General features: G+C 56.7%; 9 protein-coding genes across 9 annotated transcripts; 3 read left to right on the top strand and 6 right to left on the bottom strand.

Moving 5' to 3' along the window:
• The first annotated feature begins 43 nt into the window (after positions 1-43).
• On the top strand, positions 44-3,276 carry BCV69DRAFT_284753 (hypothetical protein). Its single transcript, XM_025493161.1, has 2 exons — positions 44-2,810; positions 2,886-3,276. Exons 1-2 carry the CDS (start codon positions 183-185, stop codon positions 3,042-3,044), a joined length of 2,787 nt encoding a protein of 928 aa, XP_025345929.1. The 5' UTR covers positions 44-182; the 3' UTR covers positions 3,045-3,276.
• Positions 3,277-3,428: 152 nt separating this feature from the next.
• On the bottom strand, positions 3,429-7,045 carry BCV69DRAFT_300926 (hypothetical protein; the record flags this gene model as incomplete). Its single annotated transcript, XM_025494504.1, has 2 exons — positions 3,429-5,030; positions 5,111-7,045. The coding sequence occupies 2 exons, from the start codon at positions 7,043-7,045 to the stop codon at positions 3,429-3,431; spliced, it is 3,537 nt and encodes a 1,178-aa protein (XP_025345930.1).
• A 267-nt stretch (positions 7,046-7,312) lies between these two features.
• Positions 7,313-9,648, bottom strand: BCV69DRAFT_62356 (hypothetical protein). The gene is made up of 2 exons (XM_025495406.1): positions 9,147-9,648; positions 7,313-9,070 (listed from the first exon to the last, which is right to left on the bottom strand). Exons 1-2 carry the CDS (start codon positions 9,413-9,415, stop codon positions 7,603-7,605), a joined length of 1,737 nt encoding a protein of 578 aa, XP_025345931.1. The 5' UTR covers positions 9,416-9,648; the 3' UTR covers positions 7,313-7,602.
• Positions 9,649-9,692: 44 nt separating this feature from the next.
• BCV69DRAFT_273240 (putative 60s ribosomal protein L7 subunit) lies at positions 9,693-11,378 on the bottom strand. The gene is made up of 2 exons (XM_025491002.1): positions 11,240-11,378; positions 9,693-10,679 (listed from the first exon to the last, which is right to left on the bottom strand). The coding sequence occupies exons 1-2, from the start codon at positions 11,369-11,371 to the stop codon at positions 10,053-10,055; spliced, it is 759 nt and encodes a 252-aa protein (XP_025345932.1). The 5' UTR covers positions 11,372-11,378; the 3' UTR covers positions 9,693-10,052.
• Positions 11,379-11,676: 298 nt separating this feature from the next.
• Positions 11,677-12,849, top strand: BCV69DRAFT_284757 (putative 40S ribosomal protein S7). The gene is made up of 2 exons (XM_025493162.1): positions 11,677-11,958; positions 12,398-12,849. Exons 1-2 carry the CDS (start codon positions 11,726-11,728, stop codon positions 12,738-12,740), a joined length of 576 nt encoding a protein of 191 aa, XP_025345933.1. The 5' UTR covers positions 11,677-11,725; the 3' UTR covers positions 12,741-12,849.
• Positions 12,850-13,718: 869 nt separating this feature from the next.
• Positions 13,719-15,348, top strand: BCV69DRAFT_300930 (aldehyde dehydrogenase; the record flags this gene model as incomplete). Its single annotated transcript, XM_025494505.1, has 2 exons — positions 13,719-14,114; positions 14,209-15,348. 2 exons carry the CDS (start codon positions 13,719-13,721, stop codon positions 15,346-15,348), a joined length of 1,536 nt encoding a protein of 511 aa, XP_025345934.1.
• A 1,293-nt stretch (positions 15,349-16,641) lies between these two features.
• On the bottom strand, positions 16,642-20,950 carry BCV69DRAFT_62635 (kinase-like protein). The gene is made up of 4 exons (XM_025495408.1): positions 19,836-20,950; positions 17,976-19,751; positions 17,500-17,896; positions 16,642-17,409 (listed from the first exon to the last, which is right to left on the bottom strand). The coding sequence occupies exons 1-4, from the start codon at positions 20,448-20,450 to the stop codon at positions 16,775-16,777; spliced, it is 3,423 nt and encodes a 1,140-aa protein (XP_025345935.1). The 5' UTR covers positions 20,451-20,950; the 3' UTR covers positions 16,642-16,774.
• A 553-nt stretch (positions 20,951-21,503) lies between these two features.
• Positions 21,504-23,180, bottom strand: BCV69DRAFT_252090 (MFS general substrate transporter; the record flags this gene model as incomplete). The annotated part of the gene is made up of 2 exons (XM_025490458.1): positions 21,504-22,850; positions 22,938-23,180. The coding sequence occupies 2 exons, from the start codon at positions 23,178-23,180 to the stop codon at positions 21,504-21,506; spliced, it is 1,590 nt and encodes a 529-aa protein (XP_025345936.1).
• Positions 23,181-24,225: 1,045 nt separating this feature from the next.
• On the bottom strand, positions 24,226-25,798 carry BCV69DRAFT_62675 (hypothetical protein). The gene is made up of 3 exons (XM_025495410.1): positions 24,883-25,798; positions 24,711-24,790; positions 24,226-24,599 (listed from the first exon to the last, which is right to left on the bottom strand). The coding sequence occupies exons 1-3, from the start codon at positions 25,564-25,566 to the stop codon at positions 24,500-24,502; spliced, it is 864 nt and encodes a 287-aa protein (XP_025345937.1). The 5' UTR covers positions 25,567-25,798; the 3' UTR covers positions 24,226-24,499.

The raw sequence follows: 25,798 nt of genomic DNA on the forward strand, positions 1-25,798 counted from the left end.
GAAGTGGGCACATTTTCCGTACTTCCTCTTCCCGTCGGACGTCCTTCGTACCATCACAAGCTTTGTCCTACCCCTGTTCGCTTTTGACATCGATTCTTCTACGACGCTCTTAGCGACACCCTTGGCTGGGTCAGAGCACGCGCAAGAGTGCTGGCGAAGTCGTACTTGCCGCCTCGCCGACGATGAACCTCCGCCTGGTCTGCCGCCAGTCGAACGGCGAGGAGCGCAAAGTGATGCTCTTCGCCAGCGACTTTGGAATGATCATCAGCGCAGCCGCCGAAAGACTCGACTGTACTAGCGACCAGATCATCCTTCAAGTCAAAGATGGAGATGAGCTGTGGGAGATTGAGCAGAACTTCTGGCCTTCCTTGTCCGAGAACCAGACGCTATATGCGCATGCCAAGCCCAAGAAGGCCAAGAGCGGTGGAAAGAGGAAGGCATCCGCCAATGGGTCGGGCTTTGTGAGCGATTCAGCTACTTCCGCCGGTGACGACTCTCTCAGAAGACCTGCACCACGAAAGAGAAAAAGCACAAGCAAGTCAGTGCCTGTCGGTAGAAATGCTGCCATCGCGGCAAACAACACGCCGACAGGGTCGAATGGTTCCTCCGCCGGACCTTCTGCCTCTGCTTCTGTCCAAGTCGACAATACTCAACCTTCAGGAGATGCATGGGCTCCCCTCCAGCCTACAGCTATATCTTCTTCCAACAGAAGGTGGGATGCAAAAGCTGATGCTATACTGTGGGACAGGCTTCGCAAGACTGTGGAGAAGAAGCCGAAATCCGCATACACGGTCGCCGAAAGGATGGCAGTCTTCGAAGAAATTCTGGGGGAGCACGGTACACATGGGACGGTCTCAAGAGCCCTGGCAGGACGCAACGCTTCGGCCCTCAACGCAAGAGCTGGCAAAAAGATACAAGCTGCTGTACAGATGGGCTTTCCTCTGCCTTATGGCTTGCGGGAGCTGTATGTCAGACCCAAGAATGACCCTGCTCAAAAGTCTCGCTCGCCATCTGCACGTCAGGGAGGAAGGGAGAGCGGAGGAGAGGGAAATGCAGGTGCTAATAGCGCACGTAGTACATCGCGCAGAGACTCTTTCGTCATTGTAGACGATTCCAGCGCACAGTCTGATGGTGATGATGAAGACTCGGACGCTGCCGCACCGTGGCAGATGTCCCCGCACTCACGACGCAGCAGTCGTCTACCCGTTGGCGATGACTCGACCTCCAGCGGCACGGACTTAGGGTCAGGTGACCAGCGACGATTCAGAGACTCAAGACTTCAGACACCACCCTTGCCGACCTTTGCTGGGAGCGCCGCCAGTCGGAAGCGCTGGCCTGCCCAATCGGCTGCGCCATCAGCTACCTCTCCACAAGCAATAGCAAGCACATCTCTTCCCCTACCGCCAGCGTCACTCCCACCCCGACCTTCGCAAGCAAGCGACGCACCACCGCCGCCACAGGCTCGGTCTACGAGGCAGCAGCCGCCTCGAAGGCGTCCCAATGGGAATGCCGCTATACCACCTTCACCAAGTAATGGAGCCCTGCAAGCATCAGGATCAAACGCGACGCCACTCTCGTCACGCACAACAGCTGCAGTCGGCCAAAGGGCGCCTCCAGCAAGCACTGAGCCCCCGCTCTTCTTGGCTGAGGAAAATGCTCGTCTGACACAGGCTGCACAGGCCGCCATCAACCCTTTTCTGGCGTCGAGAGTCGTACGTGAGTCTGCTGCCGTACCGACTCCACCGCCAGCCGAAAGCTCTGTTCAGCAAGCCGTTCAGGCAGAGAATCGGCGTCACCTTACATGGCCTGCATCATCGCAAGGCTCTGCACCTCAGTCAGCAAGTACAAGTGTTAAAAGTGAGAAGACTGATGAGGAGGACGAGTTGGATGGATCTGATGCGCAAGAGAGCGGCGAAGAGGCGTCCGATACGGAAGAAAGGCAGGTAGACGCCCATCTAGCCCGCGGTAGTGACAGGCTACCTTCTGTGAACCGGCCACCTTTACCTTTTGGATTACTCAAAGGCGCCTCGCCAGCAGATGTCGATCTTTTACATATGACGCTGAGTGAAGAGTGGGAAGAGACTCGTCAGCACGCTCGTGCGATCATCAGGTCCTCGATCCCACGCAAGAAGAGCCTTGAAATAGGGGATATCGACTTCGCTCTCGCCGCCTCGAAGTTGGTGGACTTCATGGAGAAACAGTTGGACATGAGCAGCCCTTCCGGGATTCGATATAGCGTCCCTCCCCGGTCACACGAAACATGGTATGCTGGCCTCGCTACCTCTATCGCTCTCGAAGTATTCGGGGCCACGCCCCCAGATTGGTCTGTCCGTCGAACCAGTTTTGCGGTCGCAGGCTACTACGCAGCGCTCGGCGATCATCACCGGAGGACGTTTGCCAAGCAGAAGAACAACAACGTCATTAGATTCATGAGCTTTGCTCAGGTGAGCCAAAAGGTCTTCTGGGCATTACGAAGCGCCGAAGACGGCAGCCGATACCTCGAAGCAGAGGCCGAGGATATCAGTGCCGCTGTCGCTCTAGTGCTCAACCAAAACAGCGTCCTGGGGAGACATCTCGCGGATCGGCTTCGCTGGCGTCCAGCAGAGGAAATGTTGCCACTGGTCATGCGCTGCAAGAGCTACTTGAACAAGCTCGAGGCAAGCGTCAAATTTGTGCAGCGCTGTCCCGAAGCACGAGAATGGGGAGCTGTTCAGAAGGTGACGCGACGCATGATCCCAACAAGGTCGTGTATCCGACACTGGCGTGAAATCGAGCCACAGAGATTCACTCAAGCTCAGGATGCGCTGTTTGTGAGTGACATCGACGTTGAGCGATGTGTCTTCTGAGATCAGTACTGACATATTCTTTACCGGATCCAAATTCAGGACCTTCAAAAAGCCCTGGATGCTCTCCAATCTCAAGGGATGTATGATGAAACGCCTATGGCGCAGCCCTCGGCAAAGAAAAAGTCACGCCCCCCACCACGGCGCAGAGCGTCCGTCCAGACGGGGACGAATGCTGTTCAGCTCGTCAAGCGCGAGTGAGAGGAAGTCAAGACCGGAGCGTCGATTACCGCGCGGTGCATTAGTTCGAAGAGGGTGGACGATAAGGTAGAAACCCTTTCCATCTCACACAGACCTTTCTCGCTACGCTGGATGTGGCGCAGTACCTCCCGTCGTTGTCTTGGGTGCCATGCCCGGTCTCAGAAATTCACTTGTATACCCCACACTTTCCCCAATCGCCGTAACGGCGTCACTAATCAATTGTACTTCTACTCATTGCTTGAATGCTGGTAAGCAGACGAGAAGAGGGGGGTACGAGGTGGGGGTGTAATGTATTGCAAAAGCAGGCTCAAGAGCCACAGAGGACAGAGGACATCGGGCAGGTCAGGTCCGCCAGTCGGACCGCACATCCCTCCTTGTCTTCTCTCATCTACCGTTTCCCGGACTGACGGCGGGACTCGTCGCGCGATGCACGGCTACGGCATACGAAGGTGGCCCGTCTGTCTCTCCAGCGGAAGACGAAGACACAGAGGCCGGGTCGCCCATTGAAGTTGACCCTCCACTGGTGATGAGGCTTCCTCTGCGACTGCTTGCTCCCATCCCATTCGCATCACTGTTCATCAGTCCAGCATTTCCTGTTCCTACCGTTCCAACCCCAGACCCAGACCCAGTCCCAGTCCCAGTCCCAGTCCCAGTCCCAGTCCCAGTCCCAGTCCCAGTCCCAGTCCCAGTCCCAGTCCCAGTCCCAGTCCCAACTCCTCCGGCACTTGAACCGCCCGCGCCGACACTCAATCCACTCATCGAGTCCATGACCATTCCGATTCCAATTCCACTCGTGGGAGGACCCGCCCAGCGCTCCTCGGAGAGGTGAAGCCACTCGTCTGCCGCAGAGCGAAACTCTCCACTTGAAGCTGGACCTTGCGGCTGTGCTGCTGATGTTCTTCTCTCAGCCGAAGCTGCACCTGCACCTGCACCTGCACCTGCACCTGCACCTGTGGCTCGACCCGCTGAGGGGCTAGAAGCAGGACTGATCGCCCGATTGGAGCTCGACGCAATCGGTGGAGAGGAGAGCGGGCTACACCGGCCCGAGCCGGAATGTGGGCTTGCAGCTGAGAGATATCCAGGCGAAGGGGAAGTTCCTCTTCCCGTATTGTTGTTGGACTTGTTGTTGCTCCGTCGGTAGTGTGATGTGGCAAAGTAGTCGTCCGATTCGGGGACATATCGCGCTTTACCATCTCCACTTGGGGCTAGTGAGCCGGGAACGGGAACGGATCGACTGCCTGATTGGGTGTGTGCGCCATAGCCAAAGTCAGATGCAGCGCTAGAGGGTGGCTGGACATTGGCTACGGCCCAGTAGTTGGGTAGGGAGAGCCAAGCGTCTGCAGTATGCGAGTGGTTGATCGTGACGGGCGACTCGATGACAATATCGAAGAGCATCGGTTTTCCACCGACTGGTGCGCCCGGTCTGGCTTTTTCCACTCGGAAGCTCATCCGGAGGACGTGCTCGACGGTAATATTGGATCGCTTGTGGTCTGTAGACGTGTTGATCCGACTGTCCTTTCCGGGCAATTCGACATCCATGCTCAGCTCCCAGGGTCCTCCAGGGTCTAAGAGAGTGGCAAGCGCGTCTTGACGAGCTTCATCACCAAGCGGTTCAACTTCACTGTCGTTCAACGGATCATTCTCGCGAGCCGCATTTGCCTGAGCGAGGACCTGAGCAGGCAAATTTAGTCTTGCCGCTGCGACTGCGTATTGCCCGAGTGGACTCTGCATTAGCGCGTCTGCCGAGTCTGAAACAATGGGCAGAAGAGGCCGAGTGGCTGCTAGGTCCACGACAGCAGTCGAGGTGGAAGCCTCGCCCGAAGCATTGGTGGGGGAGAGCTTGAGGAGGGTAAAGCGTCGCGGCGTCTCGTGCCTTGCAATCTTCTTGCGCTTGGCATAGTAGTGCGTCTTCTCTTCCAAGACGACGGCCATTCGCCAGATACGAATCTTCTCCCCTAGCGGGATGAACTTGAAAGTGAGAGGAATCTGCAGAGGGGACGAGGTCAATACATGAGATGCATCAGGACTTCTGTCTTCAGGCGCACAATATCAACGACTCTACTCACCTTGGACCCGCAAGCGAAGCTCCTCCCACTGACAAACACCCTGTACGTCAGTGCCTCCTCCCACGTCCTCTCCACCACAATCGAGTCCGTCTCCTCCCCTCCCTCCTCATCCGGAGCGTGAATCAGTACCACTTCCTTCTCACAGCTCAAATTCGGCGTTAAAGCGCCCGGACGTCTGACCACAGCTTTGAGCGTGTAGGTATTGGATCCAAAATCGGCATGAATCGTTGGTGGAAGATTGGCTGGGAGGGGCAAGGAGACGGAATAGCTATAGACGCCCTTCTTGAATTCTCTCCAATCGCAGACTGCGGAGGAATGGAATTGAGGTGCTTGGTGAGGCGCATGGGAGGAGTTCATCGAGGTGAGCCGATCTGAGGATACCGCACGTGCAGGGGGTGCCGGGGCGCCATGTTCTAAGCTGCGACGTCTAGCTGCGGAATTCTGGCTTGCAGCAGGTGAGACTGCGTCTGAACGCCCCTTGGAACTTCCTTCCTCCTTTCTCAGACCACCAAGAAGACCTTTGAGACCCGACTTCTTGTGAGAAGCGCTATTGGCTGATCCAGTCTTGGGACTAGCATCTCCACTGGCTTTGCCCTTTCCTTTGTGCTTACTCGCTACATCAAGGGCATTAGCGAGAGCGTCGAACGACGTTCTTCTGGAGGTCGGAGCAGACACAGAAGGTTCTCGCTTCGTCTGTCTTGATCCAGGCGAAGGCGAGGCTCGGTGCCCACCAGAAGCGCTCTCTGCATAACCACTTCGAGTCTGCTCGCGACTAGCAACAGGCGAGAGTGGGACCGGAGTGGTAGATCCCTCACACAGGTCTTTCGGATCGAATCTGACGCTAGGCTCGCTTGCATCTCGGGTTCTTGCCGATGACGTCTCCACTACACGAGCAGACATAGGGGCACCATCGAGGGGCGGTGGTGAACGACCTCTGCGGGGAGCATGCAGGATGGATCTACCGTGAGGCCCAGCCGCCGAGACAGACTGTGCAGGTAGCGTTGGACCTGTCGAGATATTGGCAAAGGAGGAAGTGGGTGAGAGTGTTCCCGGTCCAGCTGCCGATGTCGACGACAGAGACGTTGCGCTGCTGGTAGCTTGGCTAGGTGGAGTCGAGGGGAGAATCGACGTTTGGGACGACGAGGCCGAGGGTTCTTGGGATTCTTGAGCCGACAGCCTTCTGGCTCCAGACGGAGAAGACATCTCGTCGGAGGGTCGCCGAGGCTGATACACCGGAGGAGGAGGCTCGTAAGTCGCTGATGGCGAGCGTGAAGCGTTCAGTCCGAGATGCCCCGGCCCGCCTTCTTGTCTCGGTATCGCCGTAGGAGATGTCGGGACGGGCTCTGATCTGCTTGCTCTGTGCTTATCAGGTCTAGCGTTTGCAATATCTCTCAGCAAGGTGGGCGGCAGGATAGCACTTCCGGCCTTCGCAGCAGCTTTGCCCATGGAGCGAGCTAGATTGGGCGTCTCCCTCTCCTTGCCCTTGCCTCTTGCCTGGCTGCCGGAAGCCCCTGCCTCCTCGCCCATCAAAGACCAGTCCACATCCTCTCCAAAACCCGTGACTCCAGGTCCAACACTATTAGCACGTCTCAGAGGCGCAGCCGGCGCATCTTCCGCTCTGGCATCAAAGAGGACCACTTCTTCCTTGATGATAGGAGCGATATCCGCAAGCTCCAATCGATTACTGCCAATACCTTCCGGCCAGTCTGTCCTACCAATTCCGCTCAACACGAGCTCCACACTCTTGATCCTCGTTGGCTTTGGAAGTGTTACCGTGACCAGTCCTCGCAGCTGACTGGGCTGAGACTCGCCATTGACACCGCCATTGAGGGAGAAGGCGCTGCGCAGTCTTTCACGGGACGAGTCGAGAGTAGTGGACTGACCACGCAGGTAGGTTACCGGCTCGAAGAGAGTGAGAGTGACGCTTGGTGGCATTGTTGGAGACGCTCAAGCTGAGTCGCCTAGCTTGCCGAGGGTATATGCTAGCTTTTGGCCGTGTGCGGAAATATCAGAGACGGTGCGGAGAAGCGGGAATCTAGGACTCGTTCATGATTCGGTGTCAAGGTAGCGAGGTCTCTTGCTCGCCTAACATGACGCGAAGGATGTGTCTAAGTCGTGTGGGAATGGAGGCTGAATGAAGAAGGGGCTCAATGAAGAACAAGCCAAGGGTGAGGGAGGTAGAACAAGGTTGGGGGGGTCAAGCGGGGAAAGTCGTCGTCTGTGCATTCTGGACACAATCGCGGTGCTGCAGCCACGCCGCCGCCGCCGCCGCCGCCTTTCCGTTGTGGCCTCCGACTGACTTGGAGCGCTCCGCCGCCCATGGCCATCAAGCCGCGGGTGTAGGCTACTCGGCACACCCAGCCGGTCAAGCCCGCACACGAAGACGAGGTATTCATGTCACCACTTGTCCATTACTTAAGCCGTGAAGTCGTCAGTCGGTCATGACAAGTCGTAAACCATAGCTCTTCCCCTTCTCGTATCTTGTGCTGCTTTCACTTCTTTGCAGCCGGACGAGTGCTGACAATCTCCTCGCGAGTCTCCTTGACAACCAGCCCTACGCCCTCGCCCGCCTCGGCCCTCAGAAGTCGCTCGTCCTCCAGCTCCGCCTTCTCCAATTGAAGTTCCCTCAGCGACAACCAGGCGGGAAAAGTCGTCATAGGTCCCAGAACAGGGGTGAGGAGAACCAGTAGGACAGAAGGCGCGTACCAGCCGGCGAAGAGGTGGTGTTGTGTGAACGAAAGCCTTGCAGGGATCGTTGTTGTCGTCTTAGGGTCTCTCTTCTGCAGCCTTGTCTCCTCCGGAGGCGGTGAACCGAGCCGTGCCACGCTCTGAGGCAGATGATATGCGTCTAAAGCAATGAACAGCATAGTGAACAGCGCCAGACCGACGGCATCTGAGCTGATGCTGCTCTGCGCAGGGTGCGAGTGGAAGGTGATCGGGTAGATGAGATTCCTCAGCAAAGTCGCCCGTCCCAAATGGACGCGGTCGTACGCTGAAACCGAAGTCGTGATAGTGCGAGAGAGCGCAATCGTAGTCCAGGCCTTCATGAGAAATCCCCAGCCAGCGAGAACAGCGAGAAGGCTCGATGGGCGAAGAATACCCTGAAGACGGGCGTTGCTTGCGTGGATGCCTGCTTCGTCCTCGTCACCTGCCTTTGGGCTCAGCAGACGATGTTCAATGCTCTCTTCGAGGCGATGAAGCCACTGGTGCGGCAGAGTAAGCGCTAGCGGCAACAAGTGCATGACAGCAACGCTGAGCGCCGTAGTAGGACGGTCTTTGAGGCTGAATGCTGCCAAGAGCGTCAATGACCAGAGGAGAAGCCGAGAGGCCAGAGAGGGGTGCGTTGAAGGCGCTTCGATGAGATACTGAGATATAGTCTTGCGTTTAATTGTCTGAGACACAATCTTCCCACCCGTAGTCCTGTCCTCGTCCTGAGCTTCCTCCGTGATGACCTCCTCTTGAACCTCCAGTACCTGCCCAGGCAACGCTTCATCAGCGGAAGAGCTCCTGAGCGCTGCCGTCTGCACAAGGCTTCCCTCGGGTAGAGGTCTCAGTGCAAGTGCGACGTTGAACAGACAAGCTGCAAAGGAGATGGCTACCGTCTGGCCCAACAACATGTAAGCCCACAGCTGTGGAACTCCCAGTCGGCGACGCTGAGTCTGCAGGAAGATGGTCCATGCTCCTACTGTAAACAAACAGACCTCGAGGCTCCACCAGTAGTTGGCTTCATTGTCGACGACTTTGTTCCATGCTTCCAGGAAGAGACTTGTGCTTGAGAGCCAGAGGGTGCATCGTTGCAAGTGCGATGCGGCGTAGGAGATGTGGCAGGGCGAAGAGGAAAGGAGTCCTCGCAATAGGGAGGTGCCAGGCTCACAAACTGGGATAGCAGGGACGCCCTGCGAAGTGAGGTTTGCTCGAGCTAGCCATGCCTGGTAGGAGGCAGAAAAGTACCGAAACATGCTGTGTATAGAGGGAAGATAGTCTGTATCAGCGAGCCTATTGCCAATAGTCACGATGACGCGCTTTCTCTACTCACTACGTCCATGTGCTTCCCAAGCTAAGTACCGCCAGAGCGGCCCAAGTGGCTGCTTCCACCTCTCTCCCCTTGCTAGGCACCCTCTCTGCAAAGATGGACTTGAACACGACTCGATGCAGAAGAAAGGCAATGAGCGCAAAGTACGTATAGAGGATCAGCAGTTGCGGATGAAGTGCCGAGAGGACCAGTGTGGGCCAAGTGGGGTAGGCAGAGGGGAGGGCATTGGGAGCATGACCGGCGTTGGAATGAGGCGAGGAATGTAGAGACATCGTTGGTCGGTGGACCTCTGTATGCTCGTATGCTCAAGGAAGATGTGATGAGCGGTCGAAGAAGCAAGTAGTCTAGCATCCATGAGCTGCCGGATAGGGGTCAAGGCTCCCTCCAGCCTCGCCTCGCCTCGCCTCGCCTCGCTTCGCTTGTCTTTTGTTCCTGTTGTGGAGCAGCGCCAGGCTGAATACAAAATGACATCGTTGCAGGGACGCCATTTTCTTCAAGCTCCGTTCCGACTACGCAACGCAGGCAAAGACGTCAGGGTGGACAGGGATCGCTGAACTTTTGTATTTTGTGATGTGGAAAGAGAGTATGAAGCACGAATACAAGGGGGGAGAGTGGGGGAGATGCAAGTAAGAGGGAATGAAAAGACGTTGTGGCAGGGACACGCTCGAGGAGATGACGCGAGACCGTATGCTGAAACGACAATCTCCCAGCCATGAGCATTCATACACAACTCTCGAAAAAGAGGGAACACATACTGTAGGACAGCCGCCCCAGTCTGTGTGCACCCCTATACCGCACCGATGCCATCTGACGAAGCCCAGCCACTGGACCTCTCAGCAACACATGGCCGTCTATCAGGAGAGTCAGGGCGAGCCCCTCTCCCCTTCACCAATCATGACATGGATGCGCTTAGTTCATCAGCTTGACCATGCGGTTGATGTCACCCTCACGGTTACCAGTGTTACCACCCTCGATGTAGTGAGTGAACTTCTTGCCCTTGAATCCACCGTTGGGGTTCGACAGCTTGAAGGACCACAGGAACTGGTTGGCGTACTTGAAGTTGGGGCCAGCAGTGGCAATCTCGTGAACCAGGTCCTCGACGGAGATGATTCCGTACTTGCCCAGGTGCTCCTCGATGAGGGTGTTGGAGGTGATGGGCAGACGTTGGCGGTTGACCTTGGCGTATCCACGCTTGTAGATCAGGTTGCGGATCGAGGCGACGGTGGGCTCTCCGTAGGTCACGTAGGGCTCAACCAATTGCAGCATCTGCTGGGTGGCCTTGGTCAGCTTGACAAAGACACCGTTGTTGATCTGGATCAGTCGGAGGAGCTGGAGGATCTTCCTGGGCTTGGGGGCGATGTTGTTGATACCACGCAGACGGATGACGAAAGCGACCTTGGGCTGGGCAGGGACGTAGAAGTCGCCCGAGGCCTTGGCAGCGCGGCGCAGACGGATCTCCTCACGCTCACGAGCCTGGTTCTCCTTGACGTACTGCTCAGCACGCTTGAAGATGACTCGGCGCTTGTTCTTCTGGGCCTACGACAACGAAGGAGGGACGGGGTAAGGAGAGTTGAAGCGTCAGTTTGCAATGGCCAATGATAGGGGGTGGCCGACGTAACTCCCAATCCATCCTCCTCTATGTTTCAGACCCGAAAGATGGTATAATTTCGACAGCATCGCCGGTGAGGCTAGCCAGAAGTGTAAAGGTAGTTCTGCATCATTTAGCCTCTCCCGTGGGCATGGCGGGAGGGCACCTGAGGAGCAACCAGAAGTTCCAGAGGAAGTCGAGTCCCCATAGTTTCGCACTTGCGAAAGTAGGCAAATTGACAGTAATCGAACCAGGCTCAGCTGAGCGCAGACAGGTCGCTACACAGCCGTGGAGACCATGTCGCACGGCATTACCTGGCCTGGCTAGTACAGCACTGTGGGCCTCCGATCTCCTTCCTTCTGTACTTTGCAATCGCAAGGCATGACGACTGTTCGTCCATACCTTCCCTGATAGCTAGCGCTGTGTGCCGACAAGCGCTTGCCTATGCCATCCGAGATGGTCCATCTTCGATACATTAATGGAGAGGAGACGGGTCACCTCTACTCACCCTCTTGGCCTCGACTCGGTCAGCAGCCTTCTGCTCACGAGCCTTGGTGTCACCTCGCCTCTTCTTGAGGAGGGTCTCTGGCATCAGCACATCGTTGGCCGATGGCACGGAGGTCTTGACGGTGGCGGGCATGTTTGATGTTGAGGAAGAGGTGGTATTGGGAGGATGCGGGATGGAAGGATGGGTGAGAATGTCAGTGGTTTGGCAGTCGCAAGTCGGTGTGCGTCGAATTCCTACGCCGGGCGGGGCTGCCTGCCTCGCCTTTGGATTTTTGCCCAGGCGGCGCTGTGTGTGTGGCCGCCGTGCCAGTCGCCCCCGCCAGGGCTGCCCTCTGCGGTTCGCCGCGCCGCGCACTCTTCCGCCCCGCCCAGCCCCCGCCCGCACGCCTGGCCCAAAATCCCACACCACGATTCTTCGAATCGGCACTCAAGGCACCCCTCACCGAATCCACTCTCCTCTCTACCTCACACATCCCTCATACACATCATGGCCACCAAGATCCTCCGCACCGCCGCCGCCCCCAACGTCGCACCCACCGAGGTCGAGACCCAGGTGGGCCAGGCCCTCATCGACCTGGAGAGCATCGGAGAGCTCAAGGCCGACCTGCGAGCCCTCAACTTCAGCGCTGCCAAGGAGGTCGACGTCAAGGGTGGCAGGAAGGCCATTGTCATCTTCGTCCCCATGCCTCAGCTCAAGGCTTTCCACAGGATCCAGAGCAGGTGTGTATCAAGGAAACCATACGCAGCGCCAGAGAGGCCGAAGAGTTAGAAGCGCGAGAGACGCAGCAAGGGAGGGGGACAGGCGATATAGGGAGGTTTCATCGGGTTGAGGAGAGAGGGAAGGTGACCTCCGTCAGTCTAGACGCCGCTACGAATGGGATGACATTGGAAAGCTCAGGTCCATGAAGTTGCTTAGGGTTACTGGCACAATGATCTGGACTCGGGGGAACAGACTCGTAGTCGTTTGCAGCTCCGTGCACATGGGCTGCCAAAGTATTAGATTTGCATGGTCTTCCATGAGTTCAGAGACAGCTTGGACTCATTGGAGGGTCAGGCAGGCTGATGGTAGCTGCTCACGATGAAGGCTCCAGCCGATGTGCTTGGACTGCTTTGCTGACCTCTCAACTTCCCTCTCCTCTCACCCCTCCTCTCTGCTCAGGCTCACCCGTGAGCTGGAGAAGAAGTTCTCTGACCGCCACGTTCTGTTCATTGGCCAGCGCCGAATCCTTGGCAAGCCCACCCGCAACTCGCGTGTCAAGCAGCCCCGACCTCGTTCGCGCACCCTGACCTCTGTGCACAACTCGATCCTTGAGGACCTGGTCTACCCCACTGAGATTACCGGCAAGAGGACTCGTGTTGCTACCGACGGTTCCAAGGTCATCAAGTGCTTCCTGGACTCCAAGGACGCTACCTCGCTGGAGTACAAGCTGGACAGCTTCTCGAGCGTCTACCGCAAGCTGACTGGCAAGGACGTGACATTCATGTTCAGGGACAGCGAATAAATGCGAGTCGTGAATGGTGTGGGACGAGGGGAGGATGACAAGCATTGCTTCTAGCTGGCAGTCGACTTTTGGGCGTAGTGCATAGAGGTGGTGTGCAAGTGCCGTCCGGCGCGGCGGAAGCTACGCCGCTGTCAGGCAGATGTCGGAGGGTGCGACTGCAGCACTTCTGACTCAATCTGCGCAAGGTCAGGAGAGCATACCTGCTCAGTCGTCTTGCCTTGCTACTTCCATCTCCGCTATACTCTCACTCCTCTCCTCGCCCCCTACTTCCTCTCTTCCTTTACTTTGTACTTTCAGCATCTGCGACTCGGCCCTTCTACACACCCAAAACAATCAGGTTCATACGCCGCCCTATGATGACTGCTGGTGCTGTTCGTCTGTCAGTGCCGAACTTGAGTGAGACCAGTCCGACGAGTGTCTTGGTCAGTGATTTGACCATGCATGGAGTCCTAGCCCAACCCTGGTGCGAGGTGACGGCACACCTCCCACTGTCCGTGGGTGGTGAGCTTCGTCCGTTGCATTCTCGCAGCCTCTGCTTCCGTTCCTACCTCTGCTCTCCGCGGCTCGGGATTGCGCCTTGTGTCCTGTGCTGCTTTCACGACTGAGATGTGCGCGCGCCTGATCTCTCGCCCAGTGCCATTCCGCACCTCCTCGTCGGCAACTTGGCTTTGCTCCCCTCGGGCCGTGTGCCGAGGTGGAGCCAAGGGGCGAGTGAGTAGCCGGGGGGAGGGGAGATGCGGGGAACATGTACTCACTCATCAAGGCAGACGTCGTGGGGCAAAGGCTGAGGCTTAGTCCATCTGCCCTTGGCTCGCCTCTCATCTCTCACACCTTGAAGCCTTCGACTTTGTTCCCTTTGTACTTTGCCACACAACGTATCACCACATCACCTTGTAGTTGGCAGTTCATCAGACATACCCATCTTGACGTTGCAATAGGTATACCCACTACTACCACCACTTCTCACTTCCACCCACCATGTCTTCCCCCGCCGAAGCAGCCGGCCTCAAGTACAACACCGTCGAGGAGATTCCCTCCATCAACGCCTCTCTCCGCCAGGCCTTCCTCACAGGCAAGACTCGCGATCTCGAATATCGCAAGAATCAACTCAAGCAACTTGCCTTCCTCATTACCGATAACGAAAATGCCTTTTGTGATGCCTTGGCAAAAGATTTGGGAAGAAGCAAGTTTGAAAGTATGTTTGCTGAAATGATGCTTACGGTCAATGAGGCAGTGGATGCAGTGGAGAGTTTGAACAAGTGGGCAAAGAAGGAGAGTGTGCATGGTGGACTTGCTTGGGGGTTCCATAACCCACACGTTAGGAGGGAGCCAAAGGGAACGGTGTTGATCTTGGGAGCTTGGAACTACCCATTGGTGAGTGATGACGACGTCAGAGGTGGAGCACCAGTGTGTCCGTACTCATCTCGTTGGTATCCATCCTCCTCACCTCGCCATTGCAACATGACAGACTGTCCAGCTTGGCCCCGTCGTTGGTGCCATGGCAGCCGGAAATTGCATCTGCCTCAAGCCCTCGGAGCTATCAGCCCACTGCGCAAAGCTCATCTCCGAGCTAGCCCCCAAGTACCTCGACCCAGAGACCTTCAGAGTAGTCAATGGTGCCATTCCCGAATCCACCGCTCTGCTGGACTGTCGATGGGAGCACATCTTCTACACCGGCAATGGAATCGTAGGCCGCATCGTCGCTGAAAAGGCGGCCAAGTGGCTCTGCCCCACTTCTCTCGAGTTGGGCGGAAAGTCGCCCACTTGGGTTGACGAGACGGCCGACTTGACCATTGCTGCCCGTCGAATCCTTTGGGGTAAGCAGCTCAATGTAGGTCAGACGTGCATTGCTCCAGACTACATTCTCTGCACGAGCAAGGTGCAGGGTGAGCTAGTCAAGAAGCTCAAGCAAGTAGCAGACGAATTCTGGCCTAGTGGTCAGGAGGGAAACAAGGATCAGAGTAAGATCGTTACGGAGAACCACTGGAAGCGAGTTAGGGGAATGCTCGAGGGTACGGCTGGTAAGATTGCTCTTGGAGGTCCACCAGACGAGAAGTCTCAGTCTAGCAAGGCCTTCCCTGTGACGATCATCACCGACGTCAAAGGCGACGATTCGATCATGACGGGCGAAATCTTCGGCCCTATCCTGCCCATTGTCACCGTGAAGGACGTCGATGAGGGAATTGAGTTCATCAATGCCCGTGACCAGCCATTGGTACTCTACGTCTTCTCCGACCACGCAAACTACATCTTCGACCGAACCAGATCTGGCGCAGCCGTCTCTGGCGACACACTCTTGCACAATGCCGTCGGCACGCTACCCTTTGGCGGAACCGGTCCTTCCGGCTACGGGTCTTACCACGGAAAGTGGGGCTTCGATGAGTTCTCACACAAGAGAGCCGTACTGGAGGCCCCCGCAAAGGGTGTCTTGGGAGCAATCGTCGAGTGGCTCATGAAGGGACGCTACCCGCCTTATAATCTCAAGGAACTCGCAACATTCAAGCTCCTGGCGGGAAAATCTCCCAAGTTCTCTAGACCGACAAACCCAACGGCTTCTAGAACTGTTGGCAAGGGACAGAAGGTAAGTAATGCGACTTGTCTGGAGTGAGGTGGAGCGGTGTGTGAGAGACCAAAGACAGCTCTGATCCTTATGCCCCTCCTCTCCTCTCCTCTCCTCTCTTCCCTTCTCCCCACCCCCTTCTTTACCTCGTCTTGCCACCTTCTTTTTTCCCATGACCTCCCTCCTTGCGCACCGCAAGAGTAGCTAAGCACCTCTTCCATCCTCGGAAAACGCCTAGGTCTGCTGGTACTCCTCCTTGCAATTGCATTCGGGGGCGCACGGCGCCAGGGATTGATTGGCGCTTGAGCAGCGCACGGGAGTGGCGCTTGAGCTGGAGCTGGAGTTGAACAAGCCAAGGGTGGTTAGAGTCTGGAGTCTGGGCAGCAAGAGGAGTAAAGGACACAGTAGCCTGGTGTTGCCCAGCACGGCACGACAGGGCAGGGCAAGGCAAGATGGTAGCGAGGGAGGCGCCTTCTTTTGATCAGTGGTCGCTAGCTATGATCCGCATCCGCATCCGCACTTGAATGGTTCAGTGTTTGATTGGTTAATCTTCAGCAGAGCAGAGCAGAGCAGAGCTGAGCTGAGCGGAGCGGAGCACTTCCTCCACCCTGCTCCTCCTCCGCCTCCGCAATCGCAATTGCAAAAGGTAAGCAGGCAGGCAGGCAGTTCAGTAAGGGGTCTCAGATATGTACGATTCGACTCGACTGGACTTCCTCAGATATGAAACGATGAAAATCACGTACGATCTTTTGAACTTTCTTTAGCTACATAGACATTACTGTCTGCGTCTGCGTCAGCTCTCTACCGTCTGCATCTGCCGTTTCCTACTAGGCCTAGTAACTAGTAAGTGACCAGGTAAGGTAAGCTGAGCTAAGCTGGGCTGGGATGGACACACACACACTCTCCCACTCTCCCACACTCCCACTCCGATCATCACACTCACACCAATCCTACTTCAAGCGGTAGACTGAGCGAGCGAGCAAGCAAGTTGAATCCAGACAGACTAGTGTGTGAATGAATGTTCGTCTGAATGTTCATGTGAATGTTCATGTGAATGGGAATTGTCATGTTCATGTTCATGTTCATATGAATGTGAATGGGAATGGGAATGGGGATTGTCATTGTATGAGCTTACAGATATGGAAGACGAATCAGAATCAGAATTGGAACCGGCATGGGAAGAGGTGGAGAGTAGAGAGTAGAGAGTAGAGAGTACATAGTACATATGAAATATCGATGCGACGGGACGAGACGAGATGGAATGGGGATGGGGACGGGACAGGATGGACCAGGGAAGCGGAGAGGGACAGAAGAGTGGTGAAGAGTCGTGAAGAGAGAAGAGTGGTGGAGTGTTGCGAGATGGGAAATAGGCTTGGAGCATACTGAAGGAGAGGAAGACGAAGAAGGAGTGGTGTCGAGCCGGGAAGAGGAGGCAAAAGAAGAGCCGGCTGGGAGCAAGGTCGTCTTGTTTTGCCTAGACCTCCCCAGCAGGAGGAAGCAGTGTCCCCCTCCCCACTCCCGCTCCCACATCCACTCCTACAGGCATGCCCAATGTATTTTCTTTGCTGACGGCAGATGCTCCAGGTGCGACTCCAGTCGTAGGTGTAGTCGAAGGTACGGAAGCTACTCCCATTTCAATCCGCCTACGTAGAGCTTGAGATCGATGATTGATCGACTTGAAGAAAGGTTCAACGGTCAAACCCGTCGTCTCCTCCATCTCACCGGCAGCGCCACCGCCCGCACCGGACGCATCCCCTTCGGCACTGCTACTGAGCAGACACGACAGCATAACCGCTGCCGTCTCGTAGGCGAGCAGGCATGCTTGGATATCCCACTGTCCCGCGCCCGATAGGGAAGGGGGCGTGTTTGACTCTGGTGACGAGCCGACATTCGCATTGAGGTTCACGTTGACGTTAACGTTAGCGTGATTGTTCTCAAGCTCATCAAGTGCCGCTGCCCGCCCAATCTCGAGGGCCTTGTCGTAGATGAGCTTGTTGACTGCTTGCTGATTCGATTCGGAGGTGGCGGTGCTGACTTCGGAACATTTGGAACGGGCAAAGTCGGCCTTGTCGCACGTCTCGTTGAAACGACGACGCAGGGATTGGACCGCTGTGGGTATCAAGAGAAAGAAAGAATGAGGACCGCCTTTGATCAGTATTTGCGCTTGACTACAAGTGCTGCAGTGGCATATCTACTCACCCTCATTCAAATCAGGACTGATTGTCGGCGAGGAGCTCAGACCACCCGTCGCCCCGGTACCCTTCATCTCCAGATACCCTCTCACAACCTCGATTCCCCGCAGAAGGAAGCTCAAGCTCTTGAGGTAGATCTGCAGTGCCTCATTCGCAATCGTCTCGGCATTGCCTCCTCCAACGGCTGCAGCGCTTGCAGTGTTATGTGTAGAGGAAGCGGAGAGGGAGAGGGAGCGCTGCCGATCCATCGAGCCTGCGGTCTGGTGGTGGGAGGATGAGGCAGAGGAGGCCCAGGCAGGCTGGTGAGGTCCTTCTGGGTAGATCGAAGAGAGCTTGGAGTCGGCAAATTCGCAGAGGACGAAGGCTTTCTGGGCATAGTCGTCCAGATACAGCAGGAGAGAAGTCTGTCGGACGAGACCGTAATGGAATTTTACGTCAGTTCAGCACACGACCGGCTCACTCTGCTACTTTCTGTTCACTTACCTCGCCACGCAGAGCAGCGCTCCCAGCCGGAGTGCCCTGAATCGCCCCCATCCTACCCCTCATCAGTGTCGCAGCACCTCTCAAGCTCAGACCACCACCCAAAACAGCCGTTCCACTCGGCATACCAAACAGCTTCTGGCTGGCTTGACTGATCGCCCTCGCGAGTGCCGAGCCAGGCGAGACGCTCACGCTAGGGTAACGGGCGACTGCTGCGCCGCCAGTGCCAATGGGACTGATCGAGGTGGGCTGCGCTCGACCTAAGTCAGACTTCTCCTGATCTACCTCCTCTGACCCTTGTGGGACACTCTGTGATGGCAGAGATGTGATAGTAGGACGAGGTGAGCCGAAGGCTCCTCCACTCGTTCGTCTAGAGGCGAAAGAAGGTTGTCGCCTAGCACCTGGAGGTAGAGCAAATGGTGCCGAGGGCGAAGAAGAGAGCACGCTTGGAGCCGTAGCCGTCGTGCTCAACGGCGGTCGAGCAGGAACAGTATCCGGAGGCGAGCTCGTTGTCTTTGGTGCCGCCGAAGGGGATGTTGGTCCAGTGTAGCCCGAAGCGAGTCTCGTAAGCCTTGAAGGTCGTCGCACTAGCAGAGCAGCAGCAGTAGCAGCTCCTGTTGCTAGAGGGCTGCGCGCTTGATTAGGGCTGTAGGCCAGCTCATCCGCAAGAGCGTTTACTTCGACGTTCTTCTTTTCGATCATCACATACTGCGACTCGTCATCTTCCTGACTTGCTGAGACTTGCTGTAGAGCTCCTGCAGAGGGCCTGCGACCACTGCCAGACCCTCCCTCTGTTCGCTCCGAAGTCGCAGACAGCTTTGTCGAAGAAGGTACCCTCGACGGTGCACCGCTACTTGCAGGAGTAGTCACACTCTTGACACTGCTGGCACCGCTGCTCTTCTGCCGGACAAGAGGAGCCGCCCTGACCTCCTCGCCGCCGCCGCCGCCGCCGCCGGTTGCCTTGGCAGTGCGGGAAGGAGGGGCGCCAGAGTCGTTCTGCGAAACGGCCGAGCTGGCTTCGCTCTTCTGTGCAACGATGTACTTGGAGCGAAACTTTGGCAACGGCGCCTGTGAAAGGGGCGGGGGTGCCTGCACCCGTGTGGAAGGAGCGGGCTGCAATGGCAATGTTGGACCAGGAGTAGCTCTGGGTGGTAGACCTTCACTAGCACTGCTATACGTAGAGGAAGAAGGCGAGGTTGGTGGCAGAATCTCTTGGGGTTGAGGCGATTCCGGTCGTTGCCTGCCAACCTTGGCGGGCCGAGCGCCCAGTATCACTGGCGACGAGAAGAAGTCTTCGAAGCTCATACGCTCCACTGGCCGCCTCTTCAACAGAGCGCGAATCAGTGTCTTGATGTCATCGTCGACCTTTGTAGGACCACGCTTCTCCTCTTCTATCGAGACGTACTCGTCCGCATCTCTCCGCCTCTGTACTTCCTTCAACCAAGTGCCCTCGCTCCGCTCATCGGGGAACTTGATCTTATCGTCGTTCCGCTCGATCCTCCGTAGTAATTCGACATGGTTCGCAGCCCTAAACGGCGGCTTGCCTACTGTCATCTCGAACGTCACCGCCCCGATCGACCACAGGTCTGCCTTGGCGTCGTACTTTTCGTACCGCAAGATCTCAGGCGCCATGTAGAGTGGTGAGCCGCACAGCGTTTCTGCGAGGCTGGCAGCAGGCAAGCTCCGGGCGAAGCCAAAGTCGGCAACTTTCATCTGGGGGATTCCGGCGGGATGGCCTAGTGCGATGCAAGACGAGGTGGGAGGTTGAAGAAGGAGATTCTGTATGAGGGACGGTAGAAATGTAGCGTCAGCGCAAGCCCTCCTAGGTCAATCCAGTCCCTCGCTGCCGGTCTGGCTACTCACCTGAGGCTTAATGTCTCTATGCACAATGTTACGAACCCTCATGAATTCCATCGCAGCAGCCAATTGCTCCAAAAAGCTCCGCACGACCTTGGCATTAAGCCCTCCATCATTGGGATGCGGAAATTCCTTGGCAGCGGCCAAGAAAGCCCTGGAGGAGGACTTGCTCAGCGCATCTTCTGCCAGTAGGCCCTTTCTCTTGATGTACTGCGATAGATCTCCGCCAGAAGAAAAGTCCATTACGAGGTAGATGTGTGACTCGGTCTTGAGACAGTCTATCAGCTCTACGATGTTGGGATGACTGACAGCCTTGAGGATGGCAATCTCGCCTTCGAGATTGTCCAAGAGCTTCTGCGTCAGCTTACGGCGGGTGACAATCTTGATAGCCACCTCCTTGGCAGACGCAGATGCGGACGAGGATGAAGACGACGACGAAGCGTGGCTAGACGGATGTGACTGCGAGTGATTGCCATCGTCTTGCAGTTGTATACCCTTGTGCACAACTGCAAAGGAGCCCTTGCCAATCTCGGGACCAATATGAAAGGGACCTATGGAGCTTGGAGTTCCAGCTGGCGCAGCGTTAGGCCGGCTGGATGAAGAGGCCGCAGAGGATGCCATGGTTGCTGTTGTCCTCTTGATGTGGGCCTCTCCGGCAGTAATGTTGTAGGCTGGCTCAGCAGCAGCGGCACCAGAAATCCCGAGTTACGATGGCGATGTGGAGAGCAGATGCGGCTGGAACGGCAAGCAGAGAGGCGAGAGTGAGGAGATGGAGTAAGGGAGGATAGGAGTGGCTCTAATTATTAGCGACCAATGGTCGCCCTGAGCATTTCTCCCTCGGGTCTCCGGAGGCTTTCAGGACTCGTGTGCTTTGACTCCTTTGGCTGGCGCAACGCAATGCGGATCCCCTAATGCCAGGCGTGGCGGAGGCAAATGTGGCACGACGCAGGGCAACACAGCGCAGCACCGAGGGCGATCGAGGCGATGCAGACCACGTCTATGAGGAGCGATAGTGAGAAGCAGAGGATGTGATCAACACGCGGGATCGAAGAGTACGATCAGAGCGGGGAGGAGGGGGGGCAGTTGCGAGTGCGGATGGGGGGATTTAGCTCAGCGGTGAGTCAAAGGGGGGGGGCGAGGCTGATAACCACCGAGCGGAAAGGGGAGCGAGCGGGGCGTGAGTGAGTGAGCGGGCAGACAGGCGCATGGCGGACGGTCCCCCCACGCGGAGTCACAGTGGGGCGGCAGCAAACGACGACGCGGCGCCAGAGCAAGGCGCAGGGGCCACCCACCCACACACACACACACGCGGGACCACCTCCTCGGCTGCATCCAAAAAATTGGCCTGGAGCAAAAGGAGCCGCCGCGCCGCGCCTCTTTGGCCCCCCTGAAACACGACAGGAACACGCGTCGGGCACAAAAGGCAAGTGACTGACGACAGCGGCATTCCCGATCACGCAGAATGGCATCACACTGGTCTCAGAAGTGACTTGGAGGCCGGCGGGACCAAACTTGGGGCATCATAGTCGTGTGGGTGCAATGCATTCATTTCGGGCAGGGTGATTGTCATCAAGATTGTGTACAACAAACGAACCGTGGGCTTCCTGCTGGGCCAACGATTGCAAACTACAGAGTCTGCATCCCCAGTCGGTCACTCCCGCTGTCCCACTCAGCTTAGTACGAGTAGCGGTGAGCACTGTAGTCATCTCCCTTGAGACGCATCGCCTCTTCCACGCTAGCATACGTTCCACCAGGAGTACTGTGTACCGACTTCTTGAGTGCCAGCCACCTGTTACCCAGGCCGCCCTTTGACTTGAGTTCGGCAATCTCTGCCTCTCGGATCCTCTGCGCCTCAGCGACGGCCTCCTCATGAGGGAGATGGTCGAGGATAGTCTCATTGCGGCTTCCCCTCTCCCTAGCTGCATTCTCCCTCTTGGTCGACCATAAGTAAGTGAGGGTGGCCAACCATCCAATGGCCAAGTAGACGATCAGGATCGAGTGTCCGACAAAGTAGCGAGGAGCAGACTTGGAGTAGTAGACTTGAGAGGTGGCAGCTCCGTTCAAGTTACCAAAGCCGATGAACATGGCTAGCACGACGGAACGCTTGTAAGCACCTTCGATGTGCGAGCCGAACAGGGCCACTGAGTTGGGGATCATCGGGTAGATTCCCATAGCGGCCAGGTAGATGGCAAAGTAGCAGGCACCTGGAGACTTCCTTGGGTCGACGGCTAGAAGAATAATGTATCCCAGGATGCCCAATGGGTATAGGCACAGGTTGATGAGGGCACGGTGACCCTTCTTGTCTGCCACGAATCCAATCACAATCGTGGTGATACCTGCCACGATGTAGATGGGCACACTGAGCAAATTGGACTGCACCGTAGTCCACGTTCCGAGGGACTTGATGATCGTGGGGGTGAAGACGGAGAAGGCGTACAAAGGACCGTCACAGCCCATGTAGGCAAGCATGGCGAGCCATGTCTTATGGTCGAGCACACCCTTCCAGACGTTCCTCCAGGCAAAGCCTTCACCCGCAGCAGAGTTCTGTTGACCCGCCTGAAGGCGAGAGATGACAAAGGCACGCTCCCTCTCCGAGAGCCACTTGGCCTTGTCAGGGAAATTTGGTGCCAACCACCAGGACAGGATACCAGATACAATGGTGATGAGACCAATCACGATGAAGATCCATCGCCAGCCGTCATTGGGACCGTCGTAAGTGCCTCCTCGGATTTGTGCCAGACCAGTGGACAGGAGACCACCGAAAGCACCCGAAGCCGAGGCAGCGGCGAAGAAGATGGCTGCACGCAGACCAAATTTGGAGCGGACGTACCATCCACTCAGGAGATAGTTGACTCCTGGGAAGAGGGCTGCCTCGAAGACACCGAGGAGGAACCTGGTGGCTAGAAGACCGCCGTAGGACTCGACGAGACCCTGACTCATCATGCAGATACCGACGAGGGCACATGCGATCGCAAACCACACTGGCGGGCTGAGCCTCTTGAGCATGATGTTGCTGGGGACCTACAAATTGCAAGTGTATCATTGGGCGCGCTGTCAGCATATGCGGCTGACATGAGAAGACTCGCTTGGCCCACGGCATGCACTCACCTCGAAGAAAGCATAACTGAAGTAAAAGACCGACACAGCAATGTTGTACTTGGGTCCCGTTCCAAGCGCGAGCGATGGGGTCATACCGAAGAGACGCGCATTTCCAATGGCGGTTCGGTCCAGGAAGGAGAGCAAGTAGAGGAAGGAGAGCCAGGGCAGGAGGGTGAAATCGATCCTTCGGTCTAGCTTCTTGATCTCAGCGTCGGACAGGTCATGGCTCTTCTCGCCGTTGCCGCTTGCCATTTGGCTGTCGCTGGCACTTTGTGTCAGACCGAGCGGCTCGCCTTTCTTCGTCGGTGACTCGAGCGACCGCTCCTCGGACTCGGCCAACGGGGGTGCTGCGTTGTTGGTAGCCATGTTGCGTGAGTGCGGACCGGGAATGGCGTAAAGATAAGGGGACCGAGGAACGAATCGCGAAGCCAGAGGTATCTCGGACGCTAAGAAAGACAACAATGGAGGTGAGAAGTGGACGAATGAGGGCGATTACGCTGCTGGTGGTACTTTATACCACGCATAGGCCGGTCGGGCGTCTTCGTCCGGCCATTCGTCCGGCCTTCTGCAAGGGTCAGACACCGTGGTGGTGCCCCGCACTCTGCCTTACGATTGCCAATGGATGACTAGCAGTCAGCCAGTGTCAGCATTTCGCACCTCGTCGGACGTAAGCGAGATGGGGCGCATCGCGCAGGAAGCGGGCAATCTCTTCTTCCCCACACTGCCCCAGTCTACCCCGCGTTGCGCCTCCCCCCGCCAATCCGGCACGAACACCGAGCAACGGACAACGAAAGCTTCTGGAGGCGTTTCCCGAGTGCTTTCCCCCCGCCACCTACCTTCAGTAGCGCGAATCGAAGGGATTTCTTGGCAGGCACCAAAGCGATGTCCCAGAGAACCTCAAAGGGGTACGAAAGGCGAAGCGGCGAACCCCCTAATACGATTGAGTTTCAAACACCCTCTTTGTGTGGGAATGCGCCACCCCTCCCTTTTCCCCCAGAAAACTTCCCCGCCTTTTCCGGAGTAGCTCCAGTCTGGTCTGCTGCTCAGAAGTGCAATAAAGTCAGTCTCTCAGCGCAAAAAGGAGAACAGAAAGCCGGAGATAACGTAAAGGTCACGAACGGCAGTCCATCTCATGGCATCCACGCGACAGAGAGCCGTCGGCAGCGGAGCGGCAAAACGTCCAACTACGGGCAAAGTTGAGGCGGCTTGTGTTACTGATCGCTGCGTGTGAGTCGGACCCCGACGTCTTCAGACGCTAGCCGTTCGCGTGGCGTCCATTCGGCGAAGGAGCTATTGGTAAGGTCGGGTACCTCTATGTTTGCGCCACTATGTATTGCGCCGCCGAGGAAAGTCCGTCTGAGAAGGCAATACGTGAGTGAAGTGAATTCCTCGACTGCCACCCCATGACCTGGTACTGGATGCAGAATGTGCCTTGTGAGTAGCGAGGGGTCATCGAGCCATCCCATCATGCAGCCGAAAGCTGGGTCTGCAAGCAAGTGCATGAATGTTCCGACGGGAAAGAGTGGGTATCAAAAGCTAGAGTAATGTACATGGGCTGGCGTCTGAACCTATCAAGCAGTGTGCGTCTCTTCGGAGGAGACAAGAACAACAAGTAGGCCAGCATAAAGGTTGAGCTCAGGCGAGGAGCGATATGCAGGAGACTGGAGCACTCTGTGGGCGGCAGCAGCACAGTCGAATGCAAGACTAGGCGTGAGCACAAGGTGTCGCATGCCTGAATGGGAGGGACATGCCATGCACGTTCTTCACACAGCCAGTACTCACAGCTCGATCTCATCTAATGCCTCTTTCCACCTGCCAAGGACAATCAGCTCCTGTGCTCTGCAGGCGAGCATCAGAGGGCGCTGGGTCGGAAAGCAAGAGGCGAGTCAGTCAGCTGGCCCACAAGAAGATCACCATGTGTAGCTGTCTAGACCTCCACGGTCTTGCTACTCACCAGTCCTCTCCGTCTTGCTGCAACTTTGCGTAGAAATTCGATGCGCCTTTCAGCAGTGGCCACTGCTCTAGCTCTTTCGCGTCGCTTGCTCTGCGCATCACTCCCATTGGTTTGAGTGTTCTCGCCCGAGTATTCCGACGGCAGTGACATCGAAGACGCACGCGATGACTCGGGATGTGAAGGAGATCGAGACCGTCCATCTCTACTCCTTGCCTCATCACCTGTCTCCTCGGCAGAGCTGACCTCTACTGAATCTAATCTTCTCCTCTTGCTCTGTGGGTCTCCTTGGTCTGCTTGAGCGTCTCCATCCTCTTCGCCGGACTCTTGTGCCTGAGCCTCGCCTTCTCCGATGTCAAGACCGGCCCAAGCAAGTCCTTCCCTCCATAATTCTCCTTCTCTCCACTCCTTGCAGCCCCATAGAATTCTCACAATCCTACCAACCCTGACTGCATTCTTCTCCCGGAGAGACTCGCCGCCGGAGCTAGCTTGTCCGTCCTCCTCCTCTTGGGTTGGAAGAGTAGGATGGCGTTGTAGCAGTATGTGCAAGAGGGAGTGGAGGTATTGCAAGTGCTTCTGACGATCCGATGGTGTCTGGCCAGGATTGGGGTGGGCATGTGTGTAGGTGTTGCCGTGATGCCGTACAGGCGGCGGAGGCGGGAAGGGCAGGGAGGTAGAGGGAGCCATCTTGCGGTCGGTAGAGAAGGCTAGCTATAGCTGTATAGCCTGGCCATCGCAGGCATAGGACATTATGAATTGCCTTGCCCTCCTGCTGATGTACTCGATGGTGGTAAGGACGTCGGAACAAGACTTCCACTTCAAGCGTCGTGTCGCGTGTCTCTTTCCGTTCTTCGGCGTCTATGCCGCGGCTTTCCGACGAAGGGCCGTTGGCTGTACGTACAGATGCAGTGAGCTGCCG

The sequence above is a fragment of the Pseudomicrostroma glucosiphilum genome (assembly GCF_003144135.1).
Source record: "Pseudomicrostroma glucosiphilum strain MCA 4718 unplaced genomic scaffold BCV69scaffold_14, whole genome shotgun sequence".
Taxonomy (NCBI): domain Eukaryota; kingdom Fungi; phylum Basidiomycota; class Exobasidiomycetes; order Microstromatales; family Microstromataceae; genus Microstroma; species Microstroma glucosiphilum.